This window comes from Camelina sativa, chromosome 17, assembly GCF_030686135.1.
Source record: "Camelina sativa cultivar CO46 ecotype springtype chromosome 17, ASM3068613v1".
Taxonomy (NCBI): domain Eukaryota; kingdom Viridiplantae; phylum Streptophyta; class Magnoliopsida; order Brassicales; family Brassicaceae; genus Camelina; species Camelina sativa.
This window is the reverse complement of record NC_141896.1, coordinates 17,333,032-17,357,053: the sequence shown is the minus strand read 5'-3', so window position 1 is coordinate 17,357,053 and position 24,022 is coordinate 17,333,032. Positions and strand designations below refer to the sequence as shown.

The 24,022-nt window shown below is 38.9% G+C and overlaps 4 protein-coding genes across 6 annotated transcripts; 2 read left to right on the top strand and 2 right to left on the bottom strand.

Annotated features, from left to right (window-relative positions):
* The first annotated feature begins 6,594 nt into the window (after positions 1 to 6,594).
* On the top strand, positions 6,595 to 7,047 carry LOC147923923 (uncharacterized). Its single transcript, XM_087496574.1, has one exon. It carries the CDS (start codon positions 6,595 to 6,597, stop codon positions 7,045 to 7,047), a length of 453 nt encoding a protein of 150 aa, XP_087352700.1.
* Positions 7,048 to 8,389: 1,342 nt separating this feature from the next.
* LOC104756974 (RAF-like serine/threonine-protein kinase 20) lies at positions 8,390 to 9,641 on the top strand. Its single transcript, XM_087497352.1, has 2 exons — positions 8,390 to 9,343; positions 9,462 to 9,641. Exon 1 carries the CDS (start codon positions 8,505 to 8,507, stop codon positions 9,174 to 9,176), a length of 672 nt encoding a protein of 223 aa, XP_087353478.1. The 5' UTR covers positions 8,390 to 8,504; the 3' UTR covers positions 9,177 to 9,343; positions 9,462 to 9,641.
* A 9,358-nt stretch (positions 9,642 to 18,999) lies between these two features.
* Positions 19,000 to 22,155, bottom strand: LOC104756973 (adenosine kinase 2). Of its 3 annotated transcripts, none has more exons than XM_019239710.2 (9): positions 21,909 to 22,155; positions 21,672 to 21,723; positions 21,473 to 21,581; positions 21,285 to 21,343; positions 21,153 to 21,184; positions 20,965 to 21,063; positions 20,816 to 20,865; positions 20,641 to 20,717; positions 19,000 to 20,526 (listed from the first exon to the last, which is right to left on the bottom strand). In XM_019239710.2, exon 9 carries the CDS (start codon positions 19,867 to 19,869, stop codon positions 19,006 to 19,008), a length of 864 nt encoding a protein of 287 aa, XP_019095255.2. In that variant the 5' UTR covers positions 19,870 to 20,526; positions 20,641 to 20,717; positions 20,816 to 20,865; positions 20,965 to 21,063; positions 21,153 to 21,184; positions 21,285 to 21,343; positions 21,473 to 21,581; positions 21,672 to 21,723; positions 21,909 to 22,155; the 3' UTR covers positions 19,000 to 19,005. The 3 variants fall into 3 exon arrangements, with proteins under 3 accessions (XP_019095255.2, XP_087352258.1, XP_019095257.2); XM_087496132.1 differs by having other exon boundaries at positions 19,979 to 20,526; XM_019239712.2 differs by having other exon boundaries at positions 19,979 to 20,526; positions 21,285 to 21,329.
* Positions 22,156 to 22,273: 118 nt separating this feature from the next.
* Positions 22,274 to 23,288, bottom strand: LOC147923922 (transcription factor MEE8-like). Its single transcript, XM_010479646.3, has 4 exons — positions 22,909 to 23,288; positions 22,752 to 22,820; positions 22,583 to 22,655; positions 22,274 to 22,495 (listed from the first exon to the last, which is right to left on the bottom strand). Exons 1-4 carry the CDS (start codon positions 23,119 to 23,121, stop codon positions 22,461 to 22,463), a joined length of 390 nt encoding a protein of 129 aa, XP_010477948.1. The 5' UTR covers positions 23,122 to 23,288; the 3' UTR covers positions 22,274 to 22,460.
* Between the last annotated feature and the right edge of the window lie 734 nt (positions 23,289 to 24,022).

Below are 24,022 nucleotides of genomic sequence, written 5' to 3'. Positions count from 1 at the left end.
GCAGCCTTAGAGGCATTCACCAGCCCCTCATCACTCTCCTGAGCTAACCTCACTCTGCTCAACAAATCTGCTCTGTCAACCGCCTCCAAACCCAAAGGTTCTTGTGAGATAGCACACAAACTCAATGCACTAATCTCACCTACCAACACCTCCATATCCTGCTCCTGAGCCGAAGCCACCCGCTTCCGACTCAAGGCATCTGCAACCAGATTAGCTTTACCAGGATGGTAAGCTATGTCCAAATCATAATCTGCTACTAACTCCATCCAACGCCTCTGCCTCAAATTCAGCTCAGGCTGAGTAAAGATATACTTCAGACTCTTGTGATCTGTAAATACCTGTACCTTCCCACCATACAGATAGGATCTCCAAATCTTAAGAGCAAAGATCACTGCTGCCATCTCTAAATCATGAGTAGGGTAATTAGCTTCATGCTTCCGCAACTGCCGCGAAGCATAAGCTATAACCTTCCCCTGCTGCATAAGTACACAACCCAACCCCACTCTAGAAGCATCTGTATACACAACATAAGGCTCGTCCTGCTCAGGCAATGCTAACACCGGTGTGGTAGTCAACATCTGCTTGAGACTTGCAAAACTTGCCTCACACTCTGGTGACCACACAAACGGGACATCCTTCCCTGTAAGCTTAGTCATCGGCTGAGCCATACTCGCAAAACCCCGAACAAACCTCCTGTAGTAACCTGCTAACCCCAGGAAACTCCGAATCTCAGTGGCACTCTGCGGCCTCGGCCACTCCCTGATGGACTGAATCTTCTCTGGATCCACTGAAACTCCCTCAGCTGAAACACTATGACCCAAGAACCCCATCTCACGCTGCCAGAAACTGCACTTACTCAGCTTAGCAAACAACTTCTGCTCCCGCAGCTTCTCCAACACTGCTCTCAGATGTACTGCATGCTCCTCAGGACTCTTAGAATATACCAGGATGTCGTCGATGAAAATGATGACTGACACGTCCAGGAACTCCTGGAACACGCTGTTCATCAATCTCATAAACGCAGCTGGCGCGTTTGTCAACCCAAACGGCATCACCACAAACTCATAGTGCCCATATCTCGTACTGAAGGCTGTCTTCCTCACATCTGTCTCATGAATAGGGATCTGATGATAACCTGAAGCCAAGTCGATCTTGGAGAACCAAGTAGCACCCCTCAACTGATCCAACAACTCATCAATCCTCGGGAGAGGGTACTTGTTCTTCACAGTAACTCGGTTCAAACCCCGGTAGTCAATACACAACCGAAAACTCCCATCCTTCTTCTTAACAAACAACACCGGAGCTCCCCACGGTGAACAACTAGGACGGATAAAACCCTTGCCCAACAAATCCTCCAGCTGCTTCTTCAGCTCTGCCATCTCTGCTGGAGCCATCCTGTAGGGAGCCTTGGATAACGGCATCGTCCCCGGTTCCAGCTCAATGGTAAAAGGATCCGACCGAGATGGTGGTAATCCCTGCAATGACTGGAACACATCCTCAAAGTCCTCCACAACCGGAATACCGCTAACCGTAGACTTCCCCACTGACTCTGGCATAGATATAGTAACCAGATAAGCCTCACGGCCCTTCTCGATCATCTTCCCTGCCTGAACGGCTGAGATCACGAGACTCCCCGAAGTCGGTCTAATACCCTGAAAAACCAACTTCCCTCATGGACGCTCAAACTCCACTCTACCCCGATAGCAATCCAAATGCACCTTATACCGATGCAACCAATCCATACCAAGAATGACGTCATACAACTCCACTGGACTGATAAGTAAATCCGCTGGCCACGACTCTCCTGCGATCTGAATATCAACTCCTCCAGCTCGTCCAATAACCCTCAGAAACTTGCCTCCAGCAACTCTGACGACTCCTGAACGCTCTCCAGAATCCCCTCTGATCCCCGCACTCACGGCACACTCCGGAGTAATGAAGCTATGAGAAGCTCCAGAATCAAACATAACATGGGACTTAAACCCGCCCACCAACAAGGTCCCTACACAAATCTCATGTGTTGAGAACCTAACACTTGACCACAAGCAAAAACAAATATAATCTGAACTATTGAATTGACTAAGTTCGAATCTCAGAAGTTATACCTGTGATCGCTCCTGCACTAGTGCCACCGGGCTCCTGGGTCGAGTACACCTGAGTCGTTGGCTCAATCCAACCCACCGGCTGCACACCGTGCTGCACACCCTGCTGCACCCCTGGCTGAGTTCCAGCCTACAACACTGCTACTGCCCTCTGCTGTAACTTGGGACAACGAGGCTTGATATGCCCCGTCTCTCTGCAGTAGTAACACACTCGAGTATCGGTCCGCGGCTCCGTCACCGCCCGCTGCTCTGTCACTGCCCGCTGCTCACCTCTCTGTGGACAGCTAGTCACCTTGTGGTCCCTACTACCACACCCAAAGCATCTCGCACCCCCGTGCCTCGACCTCTGCATAGCATCAAACTTCCGCTTCTGCCCTTGCGCAGGCTTGCCGCCCTTGCTAGGAACAGAAGACGGCTGAGACTGCTGAGACTGTTGTGGCTGCACTGAAGAACCGACCACAACCACCTGTGACCTCAAATCATCCTCTATCCCAGCTGCAACCTCAACCAACTCCGCTCTCGTAGCATAACTCCTCACTCTACACCGAGTCCTCAAATCATCCCGCAGAGCCAACAAAAACCTCCGCACCGGAGCCGCCTCTGGCTCCCATGCCCTGCCTGCATACCCTACAAGCCGACTGAACTCTGCATCCAGCTCCCGCACTGTACGGTTCCCCTGAGTCAGACCCAAGAACCGTGCCTCCATACGATCAAGTGCCTCCTGAGGAAAATACTTGGAGTTAAACTCCCCCACAAAATCTCCCCAAGACATACCCCTCTGCACCCTCCGTGCTGTCACCGACCTCCACCACACACGAGCATCTCCTGACAAGTAAAACACTGCCAGATCCACCCTGTACCGGTCGGGACACCTAAGCGAAAGGAAAATATCCTCCATCCGCTCTCTCCACTCATCCGCTACACTCGGATCGGTACTTCCTGAGAAATACCCTGCTCCCACATGCCGCAGCTGCTCCATCATCCGAACGTACTGAGCATCCACTACCTCGGCCCCCGGCTGCACACCTGCCTGCAAACCCACTGCAGGCTGCACCACTGGAACCTGTCCACCACCCACGGGCGGCACTACCGGATCCTGCCCACCAACCACTGGCGGCACAACTGCTGGAAGTCGCTGCAAAGCCTGAGCTACCTGAGCTAGCAAGTCCATCAAGACATCCTCCCTGCCTGGAGCACCTCCCGCTGCAACCCCCACACCCGGGGCAACACCGTGACCGACACCGGGCCCATCCGCCCTGCCGTCACCCAAACCAGCCTGGTCTCCAGACACACTAGGATGAACCTGTGACTCCGCCACCTCCTCACTGGCCATGCTCTGGGTCACACTCACACTGGCCTCAGGAACCTGACCTCGTCCCCGACCACGACCACGACCACGCCCACGACCACGACCGCGACCAACAGCATCCTCACCCCTAACCATCTGTATCATCCAAGAACAGAAGGCTAAGCAAACAATAATTCTAATACACAAGAAACACAACTCACCATGGAATCACAATCAGGCTCGAAGAGGATGTTCTAGGACTTCATGCCACACACAATTGCCAACCACACAATCAATTATAGCATGTAATCCTAAACATCAACAGCAAAAGCACAATGAACCCTAGACCTAGAACCGTAAGGGCTCTGATACCAAATTGAAACAACCCTTCCCGTTTTTTTTTTTTTTTTTTAATACCTTAATTTACTAGTGGTCCCATACCCACTAACATCCTAACATCAATCAATAACCGCGGATAATCAAATAAAACAAATTCCATTAAACCAAAAGAATTCCAACATTCAAATCCAATAACCAATAACATCAATCAAATAAAGAGATAACCAACAACTAACATCCTACAATGTTCCTTTGACTTAATCTAGCAACCTAACAACAGCTAGACCACAATCAATCAAGTCTCTAGAACACCCCTTCATCATCGCCTTGATTCCACGATCACACTTTGCCTTTACCTGCACATCACAAACAACAATTGAGATGCGTAAGTATTATCATAAATACTTAGTGAGGCCGTCCTCCCATCTACTGGGTTATACACACAAGCATATGAGACTCCCAAGTCAACAAACAACAATAACACAATCAACATATCAAACCAGGAAAATAAGACTCGGCAGGTACTAGTGTCGACCGATGCTCAATCGGTGTCGACCGATGCTACAGGAACTGGTGTCGACCGATGCCGGAATGGTGCCGATCGATGCTACTCAAGACGGTACCGATCGATGCTCCACAAAAGTGGTATCGATCGATGCCTCTTCTGCAGTCACGATCTGCGCGAAACTCAGCGACGAACTCCGATCCCAATCAACACAGAATCGACTCCAAACACGTCTAATCATCTCGGAATTCACTAGAAATCACAAATACAATGTACCCAAGCAAGCAAACACCACAAATAACAAGGAATCACACAAAACAAGGGAGATCTCATGCTTAGATCAACCATGGTCAAGCACTCACCTCTTTCCAGGAAGATTCTGAACAGTAGGAACGAAATCCTCACTCCTAGCAAGCTTCTAACTCTTTCCCAGCTCCAAAACTCTCAAGAACAGCAAGTAATCTCCCAAACTTCTCCCAAAAGCTTAAGAACTCTCTCTCCTTTCTTTTTCTCTCAACAGCGGCGAGTACAAACAAATAATACGACCTAGGGTCGTTTTTCCCCTTTTACACACGATTTTTAGGGATTTTAATTGAACCAAACCGAACCAATTCGGCAATTAAATCAAACCGGTCGAACCCAGAAATTAGTGGTGTCGATCGATGCCACTAGGGTGTCGATCGACACTCCTTCCAAAATCCCAAATTCTGGTTCGCGGATGTTACAACAAAACGAGAAATTTGTCTCAGCGAACAATGATTTGTTGTGGTATAATTAAAAGGTTGCAACAATTCTTTTAAATATATTTTAGTTATTTAAAACTTAATAAATAATAATTTATGAAGAGTTTATCTAAGTGGTGTGATCTTAAAATTAAATATACCAATGTTGTAATGGTTCAATTAAATGGCTAAATATATACTTCAATAGATTAAAATTAATAATTTATGAACATGTATTATGTATACTTGGAGATTGAATATAACTAAATATTACAATGATTCATAAAATATATCAAACTGCAATAAATTTCTTAGAGTGATCAGACTTCATTTCTAACAAATTCTCTTTTAACTAATAGAAATAAAAAGAAAATTTAGAATACAATGATGAGAAATCAGTTATATATAATTTTTTTAATATGTGAACATTTGAGTAGACACAACTGTTTGTAAGAGACACAACTCACATTAAACAGATGCAACTTTTTAGAGAGACGCAACCGTTGTAATTTTCTGTTAAAAAATAAAAATAAAATATTTTATGAAAATATACAACAAAAAATCGCAACTGTTGTTGACAGTTATTCAGATTGTTATTATTAAATAGATTTTAGAATTCATTGTTTTTAAAATTAATTAATTGAATTATTTACCCTAAACCCTAAAATAGCATGCATAGGTACGGCACGGATGGTGATTATGGGTGGCAGTTGTAGTGGTCATGGTGATTAAAAGTTTTCTAAAACGGAGCAAGTTGAAAGTAGGTCTGGGCACTAATACCCGTTACTCGTACTCGACCCGTTACTCGGCTCGTACCCGTTCCAAAAAAGGGTATCCGCAGCTTTAGGGTCGAGTAAAGGGTATTATATTTATATTACCCGTGAGTAAGGGACGAGTATAGAGTATTAGTTTAGTTTTCAATACACGTCCCATTACTCGGCCCTTTACCCGTTTTGCTACCCGACCCGTAAATACCCGTTAATATTTTGTATTATTATTATTATTATTTATTATTAATTTATAGAGTTAGAGTTAAAACCTAAGTTCAACTTAGCCTAACTGAATTAATATATTATTTTTATTTTCAAAATTCGTAATTTTATAATTTTGGAACTATATATTGCATAAATTTATGAATTTTTCATTTTTGGATTTCAAAAGATAAAATTATTATTGCGATTATTAACTTTTTTCTATCGGGTACTCGTTTTCTGGGTAATAATAAAGGGTCGGGACGAGTAAAGGGTCAACTATTTTTTACCGCGTACCCGTTTCTCCGGGTACCCGTTATTTAAGGGTCGAGTATGAGTAAATTTTTTCTGTTACCCGTTAGGATCGGGACGAGTAAAAGGTCGGAGAAAATTCAAGGGTACCCATTCCGTGCCCAGCACTAGTTGAAAGGTCAAAATTCAAGAAACGGAATTAGCCATGCATGCTAAATTGCTAATTGTGGACCATATATAATAAAGTCGTATGTAATAATTTAATGAGGACACAACTTGCATTATAATAATATTTTCTTTACCAATTCCTAACAATATAGCCCTTCTCACTCGCTTCTTTGCCACACATAGGCCACACACAACCAAAAACAAAATCACTCCTTGGAAAGTAAAGAAGAAACTGAGAGAAAAAAAAATGGCGAAAGCAAATGTGTTTCTCCTCTCCCTTGTTCTTATGGCTTCACTCGCTTCCCTTTCCCACGGCCTTCTTATAAACGGCCTTCTTATAAACGGCCTCCAAATTCGGACCATCGAAATTCAAGGTGTCTTGCGGTGTACCCTTACCGGTGACCTAAACGCCCCTCCTGTTTCCGCTGCTACCGTCTTCTTAAGTTGTAACGGCAGAGACGCCAACCTTGGCCAAGTACTGACCGATCCCGCCGGTGCCTTCACCATTGTGGCCAACATTTTGGAAACAAGTCTCTTTAATCCCTCGTTGTGCGCTGTCACCGTACGTCTTCCTTTGGCCACGTGTTCTGTTTTCCCACCGGATGGCCTCTTAACTTCCACCGTTACTCTGGTCAGTGTCGTCCAAACGAATGTCGGAAATATCGCTAGGTTTGTCACTGGCCCTTTCCTCCGTCTCTAATGATCATCGGTGTTCCATTATAAAAAATAATTAAGTACGTTTAAAGACTTCTACGTATGCATTTCATATATATGGCTAATATTATACGTTAATGTATTTGTAAAGAGGGATAATAAGTGATGCCATCTCGATGTCGTCCACAAAGCTTGTATAGCTTACCTCTTTGCTGTTTCTTAATTGACCTTTTGTGATAATCCCTCTTAGTCGAATAAACTGTATGACGACTAATGAGATGAAGTTTATCCTTAATTTTAATCCCAATACTTTCTACTTTAATATGTTGTTGTCGTTGAACTGAATTCTATAATATATATATATATATATATATATATATATATATATATATATATATATATATCTGTAAGTAGAATAAGAAAACTCTTAAATTGTCACCAAAATCAATTGATTTTCAGATTATAATCTCATAAAATATGAAGGAGAGTTGTCTCAAAAGGGTTACCATCAAAGTTCTCATGACTTCATATATATTTATAGCACACTACTTGTTTGCAACCCTAAACTAAATTGGGATAATTAACATTACATTAGCCTTGATGGCACTACAATGGGCTTTTGTTTTTAGATGCTCATTGATGGTTTGTCCAAAAAAAAAAAAAAATGCTCATTGATGAAACGTGTAGTGTGGAATTTTTTTTCTTTTCAAATCCTATTACAAATATTGATAAAATCAATCAAATCTAACTACGTGCAGCATCACATGAACTTATAATTTTAAAAATTAAATGAGAGAGGGAGACCACAGGTGCTTTATTATACTTTATCTCTCTCATACTATGAACAAAGTGTCCGATTCTAGCGATTAACACGAAACAGTTAAACAGTTCTTCCATTGTTCTATCTAACAACTTAAAGAGAGAACCACGTTTAACAATTGTACGCCTTAGCCACATTATAGAACCATAATATTATCCCAAAAGAAACATATCTTGAACTGCTGAATTTATAGGCAAGTTGAACGATATCTTCTCCATTTTAAATCATAAATGATTATAAAAAAATGTTCTGAATTATATGTACAATAGCCCTTCGTATATATATATATTGAACTAATATGTATAATACGTATAATGTAAATGAAATATAAAATAATATATACATATATATGCCTACAAATAATATTAGTAGATTTGAAATATTTTCTATTTATTTATATGTGCATATATATGATGTTAATAAATTGTATTTCATTGTTTACATGTATTATATTTTATATTTAATTATTATATCATAGATTTGTTTTTCTTGTTCAAACTTATTATATAAAGATGAAAATATTATTTGCAGAATATATTTATGAGATATTTTTGAAGCTTCATGTTTATCAAGCTTATTAATTATTAAAAATAAAATCGTTTTTAGAAGAAGATAATCTTTATATGTAATTTCCAAACCAATCAAATTTGTGTGATTTGACTCTCCAAATCGCTGCCACCGTCATGGAACCGCAAGCTCCGTCGTTAAATCCCAACCTCCGTCTGCTCTGTAGCTACGGTGGCCGTATAATGCCCCTCCCACCGGAAAAATTCCTCCACTACCTCGGCGGAGAGACGCGGTTAGTCGTCGTTCCACGTGGCATCTCCTTTGTCGACTTCTTCAAGCTTCTCTCCGACAAGCTTCTCTTTAGTCGCAACTTCTCTCTCAAGTACAAGCTCCCTGGCTGCGACCTCGACGCTCTCATCACCGTCTCTGACAACGATGATCTACAGAACATGATCGCCGGGTATGACTCCAATCGCTTCCGGCATATCCGTCTCTTCCTCTTCCCGTTAAATCACCCTGAGTCCAAGCGACAGTCTGTGACGGTCAACCGGTTGCTAGGTCTCGAGTCGCCGATCTTCACCTCTTCATCTTCCGTTCTTGCCAGCCCGATTTTCCCGCCAAGCAATGGTCCGACGAAGTTTTTCCTTGGAGACAAAGTCCATGCAACAGCGGGCGAGGAGAATATGAGACAGGAAAAGGCGGCTCCTACAACCTCCGCCTCTATGTTGCTGCCGGAAAATACCGCAGCCGCTGATGGTAACGGAGGAGTATCAGATAAAGAAACAGATATAGTAGAAGTACGAGACCAGTCACGGCCTATCGTTCAAGAGCCTTTGCCCCCGCAGTAGCCAATGATGTTCTGCTATTTACCAGTCTGGCCGATGCAGCCACATATGGTTAATTATCCAGTTGCTGCTTATGCGTTGTCTCCGGCTACAGAGCATTCTTCTAGGTTAGATCCTGTGCCGGCGAATCAGGAAAACGCGACCTGAAAGGAGTTTTCTTTTACGTCAAGGTATCTTTCAATCCTTTTGAGTTTGGAAATTAATTTTTGTTAAAGAATATAGCGTATGGAACACGTTAGGTCGATTTCTTCTAGACTGATGTCGTTTGCACCTTGATCCCTTAAACAGGATCCGTTGTTATAGTATATGTGTAAGGCGTAAGTAGTCCTCTCTCAGCAAGGCTCGAATTTGAGATCAAAGGTTTCAACTGTTTTTCGATAACAACAAGAAACTATCTGCACTGGAATATGTAAAGTTTGGATTTTGATAAATTTGTTAACTACTTACGTAGGTGATTTTGGATGTAGATTTACAAAGTGTTTTAGTATTTAACTATCACGTACATCGTTATTCCATTATAGTTTTTAACACAATGTCAAAGAAAAATAAATAAGTTACTGGATTGCTGATCAGGCCATGATTTTTTTTTTTTTTTTTTGGTTTTAGATTTTGACCCTTTTTAAGTTTTTGATTTTTATGCTGAAACTGAAGCTAAAAATTTTGTTTTATTTTTAAAAATAAGTAATTCTGAAGTTATATCTTTTTCCTGTGTATGTACTTTTTTCTTTCAATTTATCACTGCCATTCTAAAGAAAATAAACATTGTCAATATAAAACTTTATTTTATATCCGATTCAATATTTTTGGCATATATGTAATGATTTATGTTAGCAATTCATACTAAAAATAAGTTTTGAACAAAAATGCAGACTCGGTTTGTTACATCCAACCTTAAGGCTCACAATATTTTATTTCTAAAATATTTATAATTTTATAAGAAGTGGCCTCCCAAAGGACCCAAACGTTAGTAAAATTTCACAAAACCTTGTTTTTTTAGTGTGTTAAACTTTGTAATATTTTTATTCAAAACAAATAAAACAAATAGTAGTATTTTAATAGTTTCACATGATCATAAACTATATTGATATAAGACCTAAATTTTTCTAGCCCAAATACTTATAAGATATCAGATATGTAAAAGATCACACACTAGATCCAATTGATAAAATAAAAAATAAAAAATATCTTTTTTGATCTGTATATAAGAAGAAAAAAATTGCATCACTAAAACATATCGTAAGGTTAAACAAAGAGAATTATAAGGCGGACAGTTGCCGAAAAGTGGGCGTAGTGATCAGATCATATCTTAGGCAATATCCTTTATTAAGTTCAGAACGCAATTTAAAGATGGTATCGTATTACAACAAAACACGTACCATTAAACCAAAAACATATAAAAAGAAAGTACACAACATTGTTTTGGTAGATTTTATAATTTTAATAAATAATTACAAATAGATTATACATAAGTTATAAATTAATCTATATATTAATTGTAACAAATAAAACTAAAATCATAAACGGGTTATTCTAAATTGATAGTTCATGGATATTCTAAACTTTATTTTCGGAAGATCATGGTTCCAAATATCTAGAATCACAATATTATCAATTTATTTTCCACATATTTTATTAATAAACCACATCAATAAAATAATTATTAAAAGGATAAAAATATACTCTCAAATCATAAAAAAAAATCAAATCTCGCTAATTTAACAAAAGTAATCGTGATCTTTGAAATCGTATTCTGTTTATTAAAAATTAAACCTTAATGTTAGACCACGGATTGAAATTTATTTTATTTATATTATAATTTTAGAATAAATATAATTTATATGATTAATTTTAAAAGTTTTTAAGATCCTAATCTTGAATTAATTGTAATCTTCGAGATCGTATTTTATTCTAAAATTATAATATAAACTAGGTAGTAACCCGTGCTATAGCACGGACAAAATATTTCATATAATTGTATTATTTTAAATATCTAATTTAAGTTTGGTTTTAATTTAGATTATTACACGTATATACTATATAACCTAGAGGAACGGGAAACACGTCCCTGTCCCGTTTTATCATGTCCCGTTCCATCTCCTATCTTCCCATATCTATCATAATTTTTTGTTTTATTGTAACGCTCTGATCATCACCTTAGTGGGCCCACTCATGTCCATTCCCGATCCATAGGCCCACCTCCATTTCCGGCAATTGGGCCCATCCATATCTGACAGTCGATTTGTTACGTCCAGAAGGTTTTAAAGATTTATTTACCATCCCTACAAATCACCACATGATCTTTCAATGTGTTTTGTCTCCATTCGCACAGTTCCGACAATCATTTTCCGGATGGTCACTCATCCTGAAACTACTCCAGCTCAAACATGCTTAACTCTAGAGTTCTCTCAGGACCTTTGACCGAAAAGAAAACTGCACTTTGGTGACATAGGTGACCAAATAATTTTTTTAAACCTCTCCGCAAGCCGGGATGTCACAATTATGATCGTTCTCTTTCACATAATTACTTGGTAGACAATATTTTTAATAGAGATTAGATAAGAAATTTAGATGGGATACCCATATTCTTCTTAAATATATATATTTTTTTATAGAATTAGCTTTTACTATCCAAAAAAATACAATTTTAACAAACTATCTAACTGTTTTAAAAATACTAAAATATTGAAGTTACCCGTTCCAAAGTGGAGAATTACTTCACGAAATATATAAAGTCTCCATTTGAATATTTTCAACCAAATTTTCAAAATATCCATCTCATATTAGTTCTTTATATGTCACATAGTGAATTTTTTTAAGAAAATTGTTTAAGTGCAATCTTTTCTATTATACGAATTACCCATTTCCATTGCATATCCATTATTTCTCATTGTAATACCTTAAATTCCCCAGACTTAATCATAATTTCATTTACATAATACATCAAATTTTTTAGTTTTATATGTTTTTTGTTTAATGGCACACAAAAAAAAGGTTTTTCTTATTTATTTGCTCTTTAGTCGTGGAGTTAAAAAAAAAAAGATTTTTCTTTATTAGGTGATTACAATAATGATTTCTCATGAAATGTAATTTATTGCATATTGGCTTTTGTTAAGTGATGATGAATCAAAAAGTTTTTAATCATGGACTGATGATTGTGGAAAAATAAGAGACTTATTTGTCATTTTTTTTGGTCATCAGATATAACCAAAAATAGTTTGAGAATCGAAAGTAACCAAGAACAATAATAAACACCAACAACATTATTCATTATCATGCACTTGATCATGAAGCCAAGATGGCCCACCAAATGTTAAATATGACTAAAATCTACCATTTCTCGTGACACTATTCGCGATAATAATCGTCACTTTATTCGCCACCTTATGAAAGTCTCTACAATTGAAGCCATCCAGCCACCTTATTCTCATATTTATTTATGGTTTTATTTTTTTTCTTCTTTCAAATTTTCGACAAACATTAATAACATGATGTCGTGGTTTTTTTTAATTTAAACCTTTCATATAAATTAATTTAGTATTAAATTTTCTCATATAAATTTTAAATTTGAAAAAATGAGTTAGAATCTTATTATTTTAAATATATAAAACTATTTGTACAATATTGATAATAAATATAAATATTGGATTTCAGTTTGGTTTTAGTTTAAATTATTGTTCATATAAATCCAAACATATCTACTTTGTAATAGGAAACATTTCCCGTCCCGTTCCATCCCATCCCATCCCATCCTGTCCCATCTTGTCTTTCTCTCTTTATCCATCATAATTTTTTTGTCCTACTTAGTTACATTTCCATAATTATTGACCATGTATCCCTACTTAATTACATTTCCATAATTTTCGTTTTGTTTTAGTTACAAAAATGTTTAATATATGGCAAAAATGTAATCCATACATTTAAGCATAATAAATCACGTTATATGAGAAATAATTGTATCAATTAATACTTGCATAATCATTAATGTACTTTCCAGTTTCCATGATATTAATAGCATATTTTCTAATCCAAATTTTGATTCAATTTTAGTTAAAATTGTATATTATTTTTTTAATATCTTTTTTTAATAAATAAATGAATCCAAACTATAGTGGATGTCTGGATGATTTTGTACCATGTCGGTTTGAATTCGAGAACTAATCAAATGTCTCATTATTAAGGATAAAATTGGGTTTTATATAAATTGTTTTATGAGAGTAGAACATCCCAACTTATATTTATATAAATTGTAAAGTTTAAAGTTTTTTTTTGTAACATGATTGAACAGTAAAATTTTAATCATAACAACAATATTTTTAATAATTTTGTTGTTGATACTTTAATCGACATATCTTATTAACAATTTTAGGTCAAATCATTGATACATTTGAATCCAAGATTTATATAGTTATTTGTTTAAATAATTATAAGTTCAATTTTAATGTTAAAAAGAGAATAAAATAATTAACCCGTTCATATATTAATTTTTATATAATAATAATATAGAGATGCTTTCTTTTAATCCATAGAATGAAATTAGTATGAGTTTGATACATTATAAAATTTATTTTTGTCATATTTATTTATAATTACTTTTCTTGTTATTTAGTTCATATAATCACTCGCAATCTAGTTTGACATATAACATTATATTCTTACCATAATTTTTTTTTTTTTTTTTTGTTAAAGGGCATTCAAATTAAAAAAAGAGAGAGAAACAAAATGTTTACAGGGCGAGGCCCAAAAGGAAGCTCAAATTATGAAAACTCTAATTAAGTAGTAGCTAAATTTAAACCCATAATTAGGACAGAACCAATATTGAACCGAGGAGTTAAAATTGAACCAAATAGTTAGGAGTGAACCAGATAGACGGTTGGGCGGTATAGACACTTCAAACCACCTTCAATAGCCATCAATGATTGAGAGAGAAAAATCTTCGAGCTTTAGATCTCATGGCCTCCAGGGGCGATTAGGGTTTCAAACCTGGTCAGTGTGCTGATCCTGCGAACCATTGGAGAAGTATAGATGAGGTGAGGGCAGGATTTGAGTCGCGGAAACTTAAGGCTCTGTTTCTGATCAAGGTGTCAATCTGACGGATGATAAGATCCGCCGATTTGAAAGAGTTTCTGTGAAGTCGATGGTTCCTCTCTGTCCATAGGGCATAGATCGTGGCTTGCCAAGCGATGAGGAGCAGTAACCTGGCGTTTCGACTTCCTCTGAGGGAGATAAGGCTCTGAATTGTTCCATTCCATGATCGAATTGCATTATGTGAGCAGCGGCGAGCTGTAGTGTGCCAGATGGTCCAGCTGAAAGGGCAGTTAAAGAAGAGATGGTCTCGGCTTTCATCCTCGCCATTGCAAAGTAAGCAAACTGGGTCGACTTGCAGTCCCCATTCTCTTAGTCTGTCCCGAGTAGGGTTTCGATTCAACACAAATAGCCATGTGAGAAATTTATGTTTCGGGATCCCTCTAGAGAACCAAACTACCTTATGCCATGAAACCGTAGGGAGGTTACATTTGAGGGCTTGACATATTTTTCCTGTTGAGTGGGCATCCTTTAATTGATCGTCAATCCACCAAGTATGTGTGTCAGGATCGTCTGAAAGATGAATAGTTGAGAGCTCTATGTGGTAGTTGACCTGCGTTTCTGACCGTGCAGGAGGCAACCTCCATGCTCCTCGATGCCATAAGTCTGCTAAAGTGGCTCCTTTCGGGATTCCTAAAATGCCTTCACGGTGGAGGTAGGTTGACATTCTTCCCAGTTTCGACCAATGGTCACTCCAAAAACTACAATTTTTTCCATTTCCCACTTTCAACTTGATCCAGGGGTAAATCTCTTCTCTCATTTTTAGGAGTTTATTCGCGAGCCAGGAATACTTGGTGTTTGGCTTCCGCGTCCAGAAGTTACTAAGATTACCCGAGAGAACAGATCCTCTAAACCAAGCTACCCAAACAGAGCCTGAACAAAAGAAAAGGAGCCAGATAAGTTTGATCATACATGCCTTGTTCCAACTTTTCAGATCCCGTATTCCTAACCCTCCTTCACTTTTTGCAGCTGTTACCGTCGCCCAAGCCACCCTTGCTGAGTGATGGCCCTCCGTAGTTCCTTTCCACAAGAACGCACCACACAAAGAGTTCAGGATATTAATGCATCTCTTTGGCAGTACAAACGCAGAGGACCAGAAGTTTGTGATCCCGTTTATGACTGTATTTAACAGTTGGAGTCTGCCTGCGAAGGAAAGGGTCTTAGTTGACCACGCATTAAATCTGCCTTTCACCTTTTGGATAAGCGGAGCACAGTCTAAAAGGGTGAGTTTCTTTGTGCAGAGGGGAACTCCTAGGTAGCGGATTGGGAGTTGACCGTGAGATAAGCCTGTTTCTGACTTGATTTGATTGATTTCAGGGTCCGAGAGGCCAGAAGTGAAGAAACTTGTCTTTGGGAGGCTAATTGCTAAGCCCGAGACTTCTTCAAACTCTTTTAAGACTTGAAGAACGCTTTGCAGTGAGTTTAGCGAGCCATCTACGAAGATAAGCAAATCATCTGCAAAGCATAAGTGAGTTAGCTTTTGATTTTGACATTTATGGTGATAGTGAAATTTGCCTCCTTGTGCAGCTTGGTCAAGCATGAACGAGAGACAGTTCATAGCAATGACGAAGAGGTAAGGAGAGAGCGGATCTCCTTGCCGCAACCCTCTGGAGCCTTTGAAATACCCGTGCACATTACCGTTGAAACCCACTGAGAAAGAAGGGGTGCAGATACAGGCTTGCAACCAACGAATGTAGAGTTCAGGGATTTCAATGCCTCGCAGACAGCTGAAGATAAACTCCCATCGTATTGTGTCGAATGCTTTTGCTATGTCGACCTTTATTGTAATGCGCTTTGGTCCTTTTTCTTTGTGGTAGCCATTAACAAGCTCTGCTGCTAGCAATGTATTTTCTACTAACAGTCTTCCTTTTATAAATGCAGACTGGTTCCTTTGGATCAGATCCGGGAGAACTGGCTTAAGTCGAGAAACTAACAGTTTGGAGATGACCTTATAGAGGGTATTGAGGCATGAAATGGGCCTGAAATCCGACACTAGAGTGGCGCCTGGAGTTTTTGGAATCAGAGCAAGAGTTGTTGCATTGATTGCCGAAGGGAGGAAAGAAGTTTGAAAGAACTTGAGGATGCTACCTTGGACTTCCTGACCCAGAATCTCCCAACTCGCTTTGTAGAAAGCAGAGGTATAGCCATCAGGCCCTGCCGCTTTATTTGCATTTAGCTTAAACATCACTACTCGAATCTCTTCCATAGATGGTAAGGTGACCATTGATTGTTTTAGTGCAGGAGAGCAACGAAAATTGATTCGAGACTGAATCCAGGCTGGGGAAATGGTAAGAGGAGGCAAAATCAGAGGACCAAGGATTGACCGGAAGTGACTAACTGCCATATAGCTCATCTCAATGGGATTGTCGACCAGTGTACCAGAGAGAGTTGTGAAGGATCTGATGGCGTTGAATGCATTCCGAAGCTGAGTGATCCGGTGGAAGTAAGCCGTGTTTAAGTCCCCTTCTTTGAGCCAGTTGATGCGCGACCGCTGCCTGAAGTAAGCCTCTTCGATTTGTCGCAGAAACTCCCATTTGGATTGTAGTTCTCTCTCCTGTTGGAACAAAGTGGTTGAAGGGGATGACATGGATTGTACCTGCATAGCTTGAAGCAAAAGGTTAGTTTCTCTCACTCTGATTTGAATATTTGAAAAGTTCTCTCGAGAAAGTGTTTTTAACGCTCTTTTTAGTGTTTTTTGTTTTGCACTTAGTGTCGACAAACATATTTCCCGAGAAGTGGAGTTTCCAGCAAGAATCCAAGCAGCTTCAACCGTTTGGATAAACAGGGGATGCTTGGTGAGAAAATTGAAAAATTTGAAAGGTTTGGTCCCTGAGGTGGGGAGGTTTGCATTGAGGTTAAGGATGCAAGGAGAGTGGTCTGAGATTTCTGGGGCTAAGAAAGTAGCTACACTATCAGGGTAACACGTTAACCATGGATTGTTCACCAATAACCTGTCTAGTTTTTTTGCAATGGGGTTTGACGGGTTCTTGTTTGTCCAGGTGAAGTTTGGGCCTTGATAGCGTACATCGAGGAGCTCAAGTTGCAGGAGGCAGTCACGAAGCTCAACCATACGCGAGGTTAAGTGATTTACAAAGGGACTTGAGTGTTCGGCTGGATGAATTATTTGATTAAAGTCCCCTCCTACCAACCAAGGAGCCGTGTCCAGCTGAAATCTTTGATGGAGGCTCAACATTTCACACCAAAGGTCAGTTCGCTCTTCACCTAGGTTAGGGGCGTAGACGGCAGTAAAGTAAAACCGATGACCATTGGTTGAAATTTCCGCTGTGATCAAGTGCTTTGTTTGATGCAGGACTGAGACTGTGGCAGGCTGACGCCAGATGAGGACTATTCTACCATCTTCGTCCGAAGAGTGGTTTGAAGTGTAATGCCACCCTGGGCAAGCAAGGTTCATCACTCGGTTCAAATTTGGTTCCTTTATGTGGGTTTCTAAGATAGCTCCAAAAGTAGGCTTATGCATAGTTAGCCAGTTAACAAAAGGCCTGTGTTTATCCGGGTCATTTAGACCACGAACGTTCCAAAAAAAGGGCCGTATATACATAGGAAAATGAGAAAATTATAGGTGATTTGGATCCTCTCCCTTATGTGGGAGATTCGCCAGAGTAGGACTATTAGGGTCAGAAGAGGTAGGTGGGTCAATTTGCATGGCTGAAGGCGGGAGGGGGGAAGTAGGTGGGTTAGGCGGGTTAGGCAAGACATTTGGGGATGGAGGTGTTTCTGAGGATGGGTTTGGAATTTGGGAAGGCGGTGGTTGATTAGTTAGGATGTCAAAAGGGTTAGTGGAGATTGGGATGGAGATGTTTCGCAAGGGAGTGGACTTGTTTTGTGTAGTGGGTGGTTTCCTAGCTTTTGCTTTGGATTGGGGTCGGATAGGGTGATTAGTAGTGGTTTTCTCCTGAGGTACGGAAAACTGAACAGCAGGAGGAAGGGTTTCTGAAACAAGAGAGGTGGGTGGGGAAGGAGGAAGGGGGGAGCAACCTGAAGAGAGACCAGAGGAAGCTCCAGGGTCAGGGATAGAACTACTCGTGGGAGCATGAAAAGGTGGTGTTTCCGCATTATGTCCTTTGGGAAGAGGTTTTTCATTAGTCTTTTGTTTCTGGACCCAGGACGGTGCAACTGAGGGACAATAGCGAATTACGTGACCTATATCTTTGCAGTGAGAACAAGTGGGGGGAACCCAAGGATACTCGACTGAGATTGTTATTATTTCTCCACTTTCTCGTTGAATCTCCACCGAAGAGGGGAGGGGTTCAGTTAAGTTTCTCTCGACCTTAACATGGGCTTCTGAAAGACTGACGAGGTTCCTAGTGAACTCATCCATTTCTTTAGGTTCACCCACTAGACCAGCCACAAGACTTATTCCTTTGTGGTGCATTAAGTCAAAAGGCATGCCCTTTAGGTGCGCCCAAATGGGGATGGCATCCAAATTCATGTTCTCACCTCCAGAAGCATTCCACTGAGCCACGAGAAACATGCTGTCTCCAATGTACCACAGTTTTTTCTCTAAAACTTTAGTTCGAATGAATTCATTGGGCAGCCTGACTAACATTGAGTTTTTTGAATGGTTTAGGTGAATCTCTAGCCTTTGGCCTCTTCCCCACATGTGGCTAAGCACACTATGAATTTGTTTGTAGGGTGGGAGCCTTCCTTTGAAGGTGCCGATGATGAAATCTTTGTGAAGCTCGGCTCCCTCTTGGAAGACTGCATCTGGAATGACAATGCGAGGCTTCCCTTATGGGGAATAGTCTACAGGGGCCAAGCGGGTTAGGGTTCTATCTGCACTTTTCTTAAGTTTCTGAGCCAAAGTTTCAGGTCTTGAGCTTGAGGTTTGTTGTTGAACTGACTGATGACTCTTCTCCAACTGCTGGGTTTGAGTAACAGTTATTGGGGCAGAGGATGGTGGGGAGGGTAACAGAGGACCCTCGGGAGAGATGGCACCTGAAGGATCACCAGGACAACGAGGTAACGAGCTTGAGCTTGAGGCTATAGTTGGACGGGTTTTCTCTTGATTACAGGAAGTCAAAGGGGGAATAACAGATGGCTGAGAAGATTGTTGGGCTTGTACCTTTTGAGTCTCTTGCGCCAAAGGTTCGGGATGGGAAGGGTTCAGTTGGGCGTGTTCCTCTTGAGTCTCTTGCGACAAGGTTTTGGGGTGGAAAGGGTTTAGTAAGAGACGGGTAACCTTTGGTGGGGATTTGGTAAAGAGACCATCAGTCTGGGCTACAGTTTTTCCTTGTGACACTGTAGCAGTGTTTGCAGATCTAGGTTTTGGGGCCAAGGAGAGGTTGTATGAGTTAAGGATAGCTTGAGCCTGGGGGTTTACTACCACAGGAGTTGATTTGTGAAGAGCAGGAAGTGCTAGGATTACTCGCTCTGGGTCGACATAATCAGTTTTGGTTAGGGGCGAGAGAGAGGAGGGAGAAGTGGGGGTGAGAGGGGGGAAGTCAGAGAAGGAGATGAGTGGGGAATTGTCTGGGGGGTCGGGAGGGAAGGGAGGGGGTCGATTTGAGCCACCTTCAGCTTTCGCTGAAGCTGGATTGCTGCCGGAAACTCGAATCTCAGGGAACCAGCGGTTCGCCGACGACATGGATTTCATTTTACAATACTTGCAGTCGTTATATTCTTACCATAATTCTAAAGACTAAATATAGAAAATATAATTGTAACAAAGAAACCAAATTAATCGAATCAAAACTTGTTGCAGATTGTCAAATCTTTTTTATTGGTTTGAAAACAAAAAATTTAGTTCATCCAAAAATGTGCATTGTCGTTTTGTTCAACAGAGAACATTACAATATACCCAACAAAAACATGTCACACAGATTGATTTTGTACACAATTAAAAACAAAGAACGTAAGAAGAAACAACATGGATGTTATCTACAAAACTGACAATTCTATAAGATTCCATCTGGTTGCTAAAACTAAACAAACCTCAACTTATCCAATAACTTAGATTCTTAAAAAAAAAAAATTCTTAATAGAAAAAATCATGTACTAACTGAGAGTAGATAGGTATTTCAGATGTCAGTAAACCTTGATTCTTGCTACTGTTAGGGAGAAACAGTAGAGAAATGTGTTGAAGTCTGATCAAAGAGAAGACATTACAAAATATGAAATGTCTGGTTCTCATAAAGGATCATGTCTTCTTAGCTTGTTGTTAGCAGCTGCATGTTCACATATCAACTGAAAGGATTATGGTGATATACTGTGACGAAGAATCCATCAATGTAGTAGAACTTAGCATTCCCAACTACCAAAAAAGAAACATGTTTCACAAAATCTCAGCAGATTCCAACATATGAAAGTATCAAATCTCATAAAATAAACTCTTTAAAAAAGGGCAGTAGATGAGATATATTTTTACCTAAAGCCCAGTACTCATGCATATGCAAGTGTTCAACCTTGTAGCAGCTTGCAGTAAAAAGATTTGCAATGAGCGACCTACAAAAAAGGAGACACGCCTCAATACAACTCAACAGAAGGATATCTTATTAAGAAAATAATCAAAAGAAAATATAAAGATTGATTGTAACCCTAACCTTTCTCCACCAAGAACAGTAGGTTTTGACTCATCTCCAAAATAGTGGACCTGGATATAGAAGAATAGGTAATAAACAGTTTATAGCACCCGTTGATATGGACTTAAATCAGAACCAAACACCAATAACTAAACCTAAAGAAGACTCACATTGACACCAGGTACGGTAGCATCCTTCATTGCCTCTCCCTATTTGTTCTTTCCAATGGATCCCATGTAACTGGTTGCCTAAAGAGTTTGAAGCATCCACTGCAGTAATCAAATAAATTGTAAGGTTAAGCAACAAAGGTACTAACATTTAAAAATAGTTATGAGGATAAGGTTTAACAGTCCTTTACTTGGGCCAATTTGATTGAGTTATGGATAACACCTGAAAAAACGAAACCAAATAAAGAAGATATCACAAATTCTTCTAATAATGCACATAAACACCAAATATAGAATAATAGCGCAAGAAGATGATGAATCACCTCCAGCAATGTATTCGATTGAACTTCTGCCTCATTTCATCGTACCTAAACAATTAATACTAATTATGATGTGAATTAACAAAAGAGAATGTGAAAGGTAGCCATCTTAAAATCATGATGTTGACCATCAAACATCTGATGGTTTAATATTCTTATAGTTACTCTGATCACGAAAGTCATATAATTACCAGCTCAGATCAGGTGAAACCTTTCCTCCAATCATAAACGATTTTGCAGTATTTTGAATTTTTTTCTTCACCAAATGATCGATCATACGTATATATATAAACGTCAATCCTACAAAACCGAAAAACATGAAACTAAGAAGAAATAAAAATCTGGGAAATGAACAAAATAAGGTCTCATTAGAATACAAAAACAACTTACATCTTGTAAGCTTCCCAATTACTTTGTGCCATAGCTTCAGCCCAAGATCGAGCTATAAAAAAAAAAGAGTATATCAATTGACTGAAATCTTCATGTTTAAATAAGCAAAAATGATATATCACTTGGTTTCCATTCTACATCAAGATTCAGAAACAAAATTCCAATTACACTCGGTTTTAATCATCAAACATAGATTTAAAATCTAAACTTAATTAAAAGATAAAAGAAACAAAATACCTTAGCATATACACGATGCTTGAATAAAATTCTTTGCCTTCTTCTTTTCCTCTTATCATCTCTTCGATTTTGTCGACAAACAGGAAAAAAAAATTCTTTAACTCTCCATTTGGGAGAGACGGCGAGAGAGAGAGCATAGGCGAAAGAAAAATAAAATTTAGGTTTAGTACACTCAGTCAATTGAACGGTTCAGATTTATTCTCAAAAATAAAATAAACGGTTGAGATTAAAAGTTAAAACCGGGTCAGACTAATGGGTAAAAAGAATCCGCGTGTTTATCCGATTACAGAATCAATATAATTACGCTTTTGTCCTTATCGCAAATAAATTATTTTGTCTTATTTTCAATGACATTGTATTGTAAATTTTTACAAAACTAAAGTTTATTTCAGACAATATTTTTCTTTTAATAGTAGGGATAAAAGCACGGATCAAACTCTAGTACAACTTTATTCTAACAAACAAACACATAAAGAACAACATCTGAGATAATAAGAACAACATAATAGAAACTCTTGAAGAGTATCAAAACAGCGACAACGGTCTCCAGTCTCACATCTTAGTGTTTCGTACGTATTCATGGAATGCTGCAAATGAAGAGATATTAACAACGAGAAAGATAAGCTTCAATGAAACTAATACAATTGACTATGGCCACATATATAAATTTCTACCTATAAAAAGAATTGCAAGCTGCAAGTGCCTCACGTACTCGATAGTACAATCAAGCATGGCGTTGACATCCGTCTACAAATTTATAAGAAAATAGAATTAAAAGAAAACTATCATCTCCGAATCGAAAAACAAAATCAAATATGAAATAAGGAGGCAGAGGTTGTGAACCTGTGGGCAATTGGGTGTTACTGCCTTAAGTTCTTCAAGTTTGGTTCTTATAAGTTCTCGCTTCATCTCCTAATTCAAAGAAGAAAATAAAATAATGAGGAAATCAAGAGTTTCTTGGGGAAGAAGCATCAATACCAAAACTATTATTATTCGTTACTTTCGCCAACAATTCATCAGGAGATTTAGTCGCGCACTGTCTCTTAACTCGACTCTTCTTTCCGTCACTCTTTGACTCAGCTGGCCTCTTTTGCCTTGCATTCTCTTCACCTCCTTCGTTGTTGATCCTACGCACGTTACTATGGGCCTCGGGATCAGCCAGCGAGTTCACTCTCTCCAACCATAGCCGAAGAAACTCTTCATCGTTGTTCATTTCTTTTGATAGGTTTAAGTGATTATGTATTTGTAAGTTGGGTTAAGATCTTGAGTTTAACGCAGACACTTACTTATAGATAGAAGAGGATAGATATGTAAAGTACTCATGACGAGAAACAACAACGTTTGCCGCAGAAAAGATACTCTTCGTCACTAAGTTACCAATTTTATTTAAATAAAATCATAAATTTTATAAGGTGGACATCTAAGGTACATAGATAAATAACCAAGAAATGCAATGTGTCCATTTCTTGACCTTTTGTCATAAATTTAAGAATAGAGATTTTCGATGCGTGCTATATACAGACATGATACGACACTGAGACCTTACGACATCACGTGGCTTTGTTACTCGTTTAGTCTGAACACCACACGCATGACGCATCAGGAGTTCTCTACGTTCAATACAAATATTAAAAAATTGTCATAGTAAGATATATAATCTAGTGTTGTCGATTTTAATATATATATATATATATATATATATATATATATATATATATCTGAATGATTCAGAGAGAACCTTTCGAGTTGCTAGGAGAGGTTGAATACTCTTTGCTCATGAGAGTGTCCGGATTTAGGAATCTTTCTAGAAATTAACTTTCTCGAATAAAAAACAAATACTAAAGGATGTAAAGAATTAACAGATAATAACGATGCTCCTACACGTACCCCGGTTAGTTAATTTGTTCCCAAATCCTTTTTTTCATAACAAAATTTTCCAAATAAGCCTAATACAAAACCTCAACATATATTTTACCTAAAACTAACCTTCAAGTAAACTATATATGTATGGATTGTATGTTTAATGAAAAAGACTTTGTCGACTCCATCTAACAACGTTAATGACAATGATGCATACAGTGATACAGATTTAAGTTTTGAATCTTTGCTCCGTA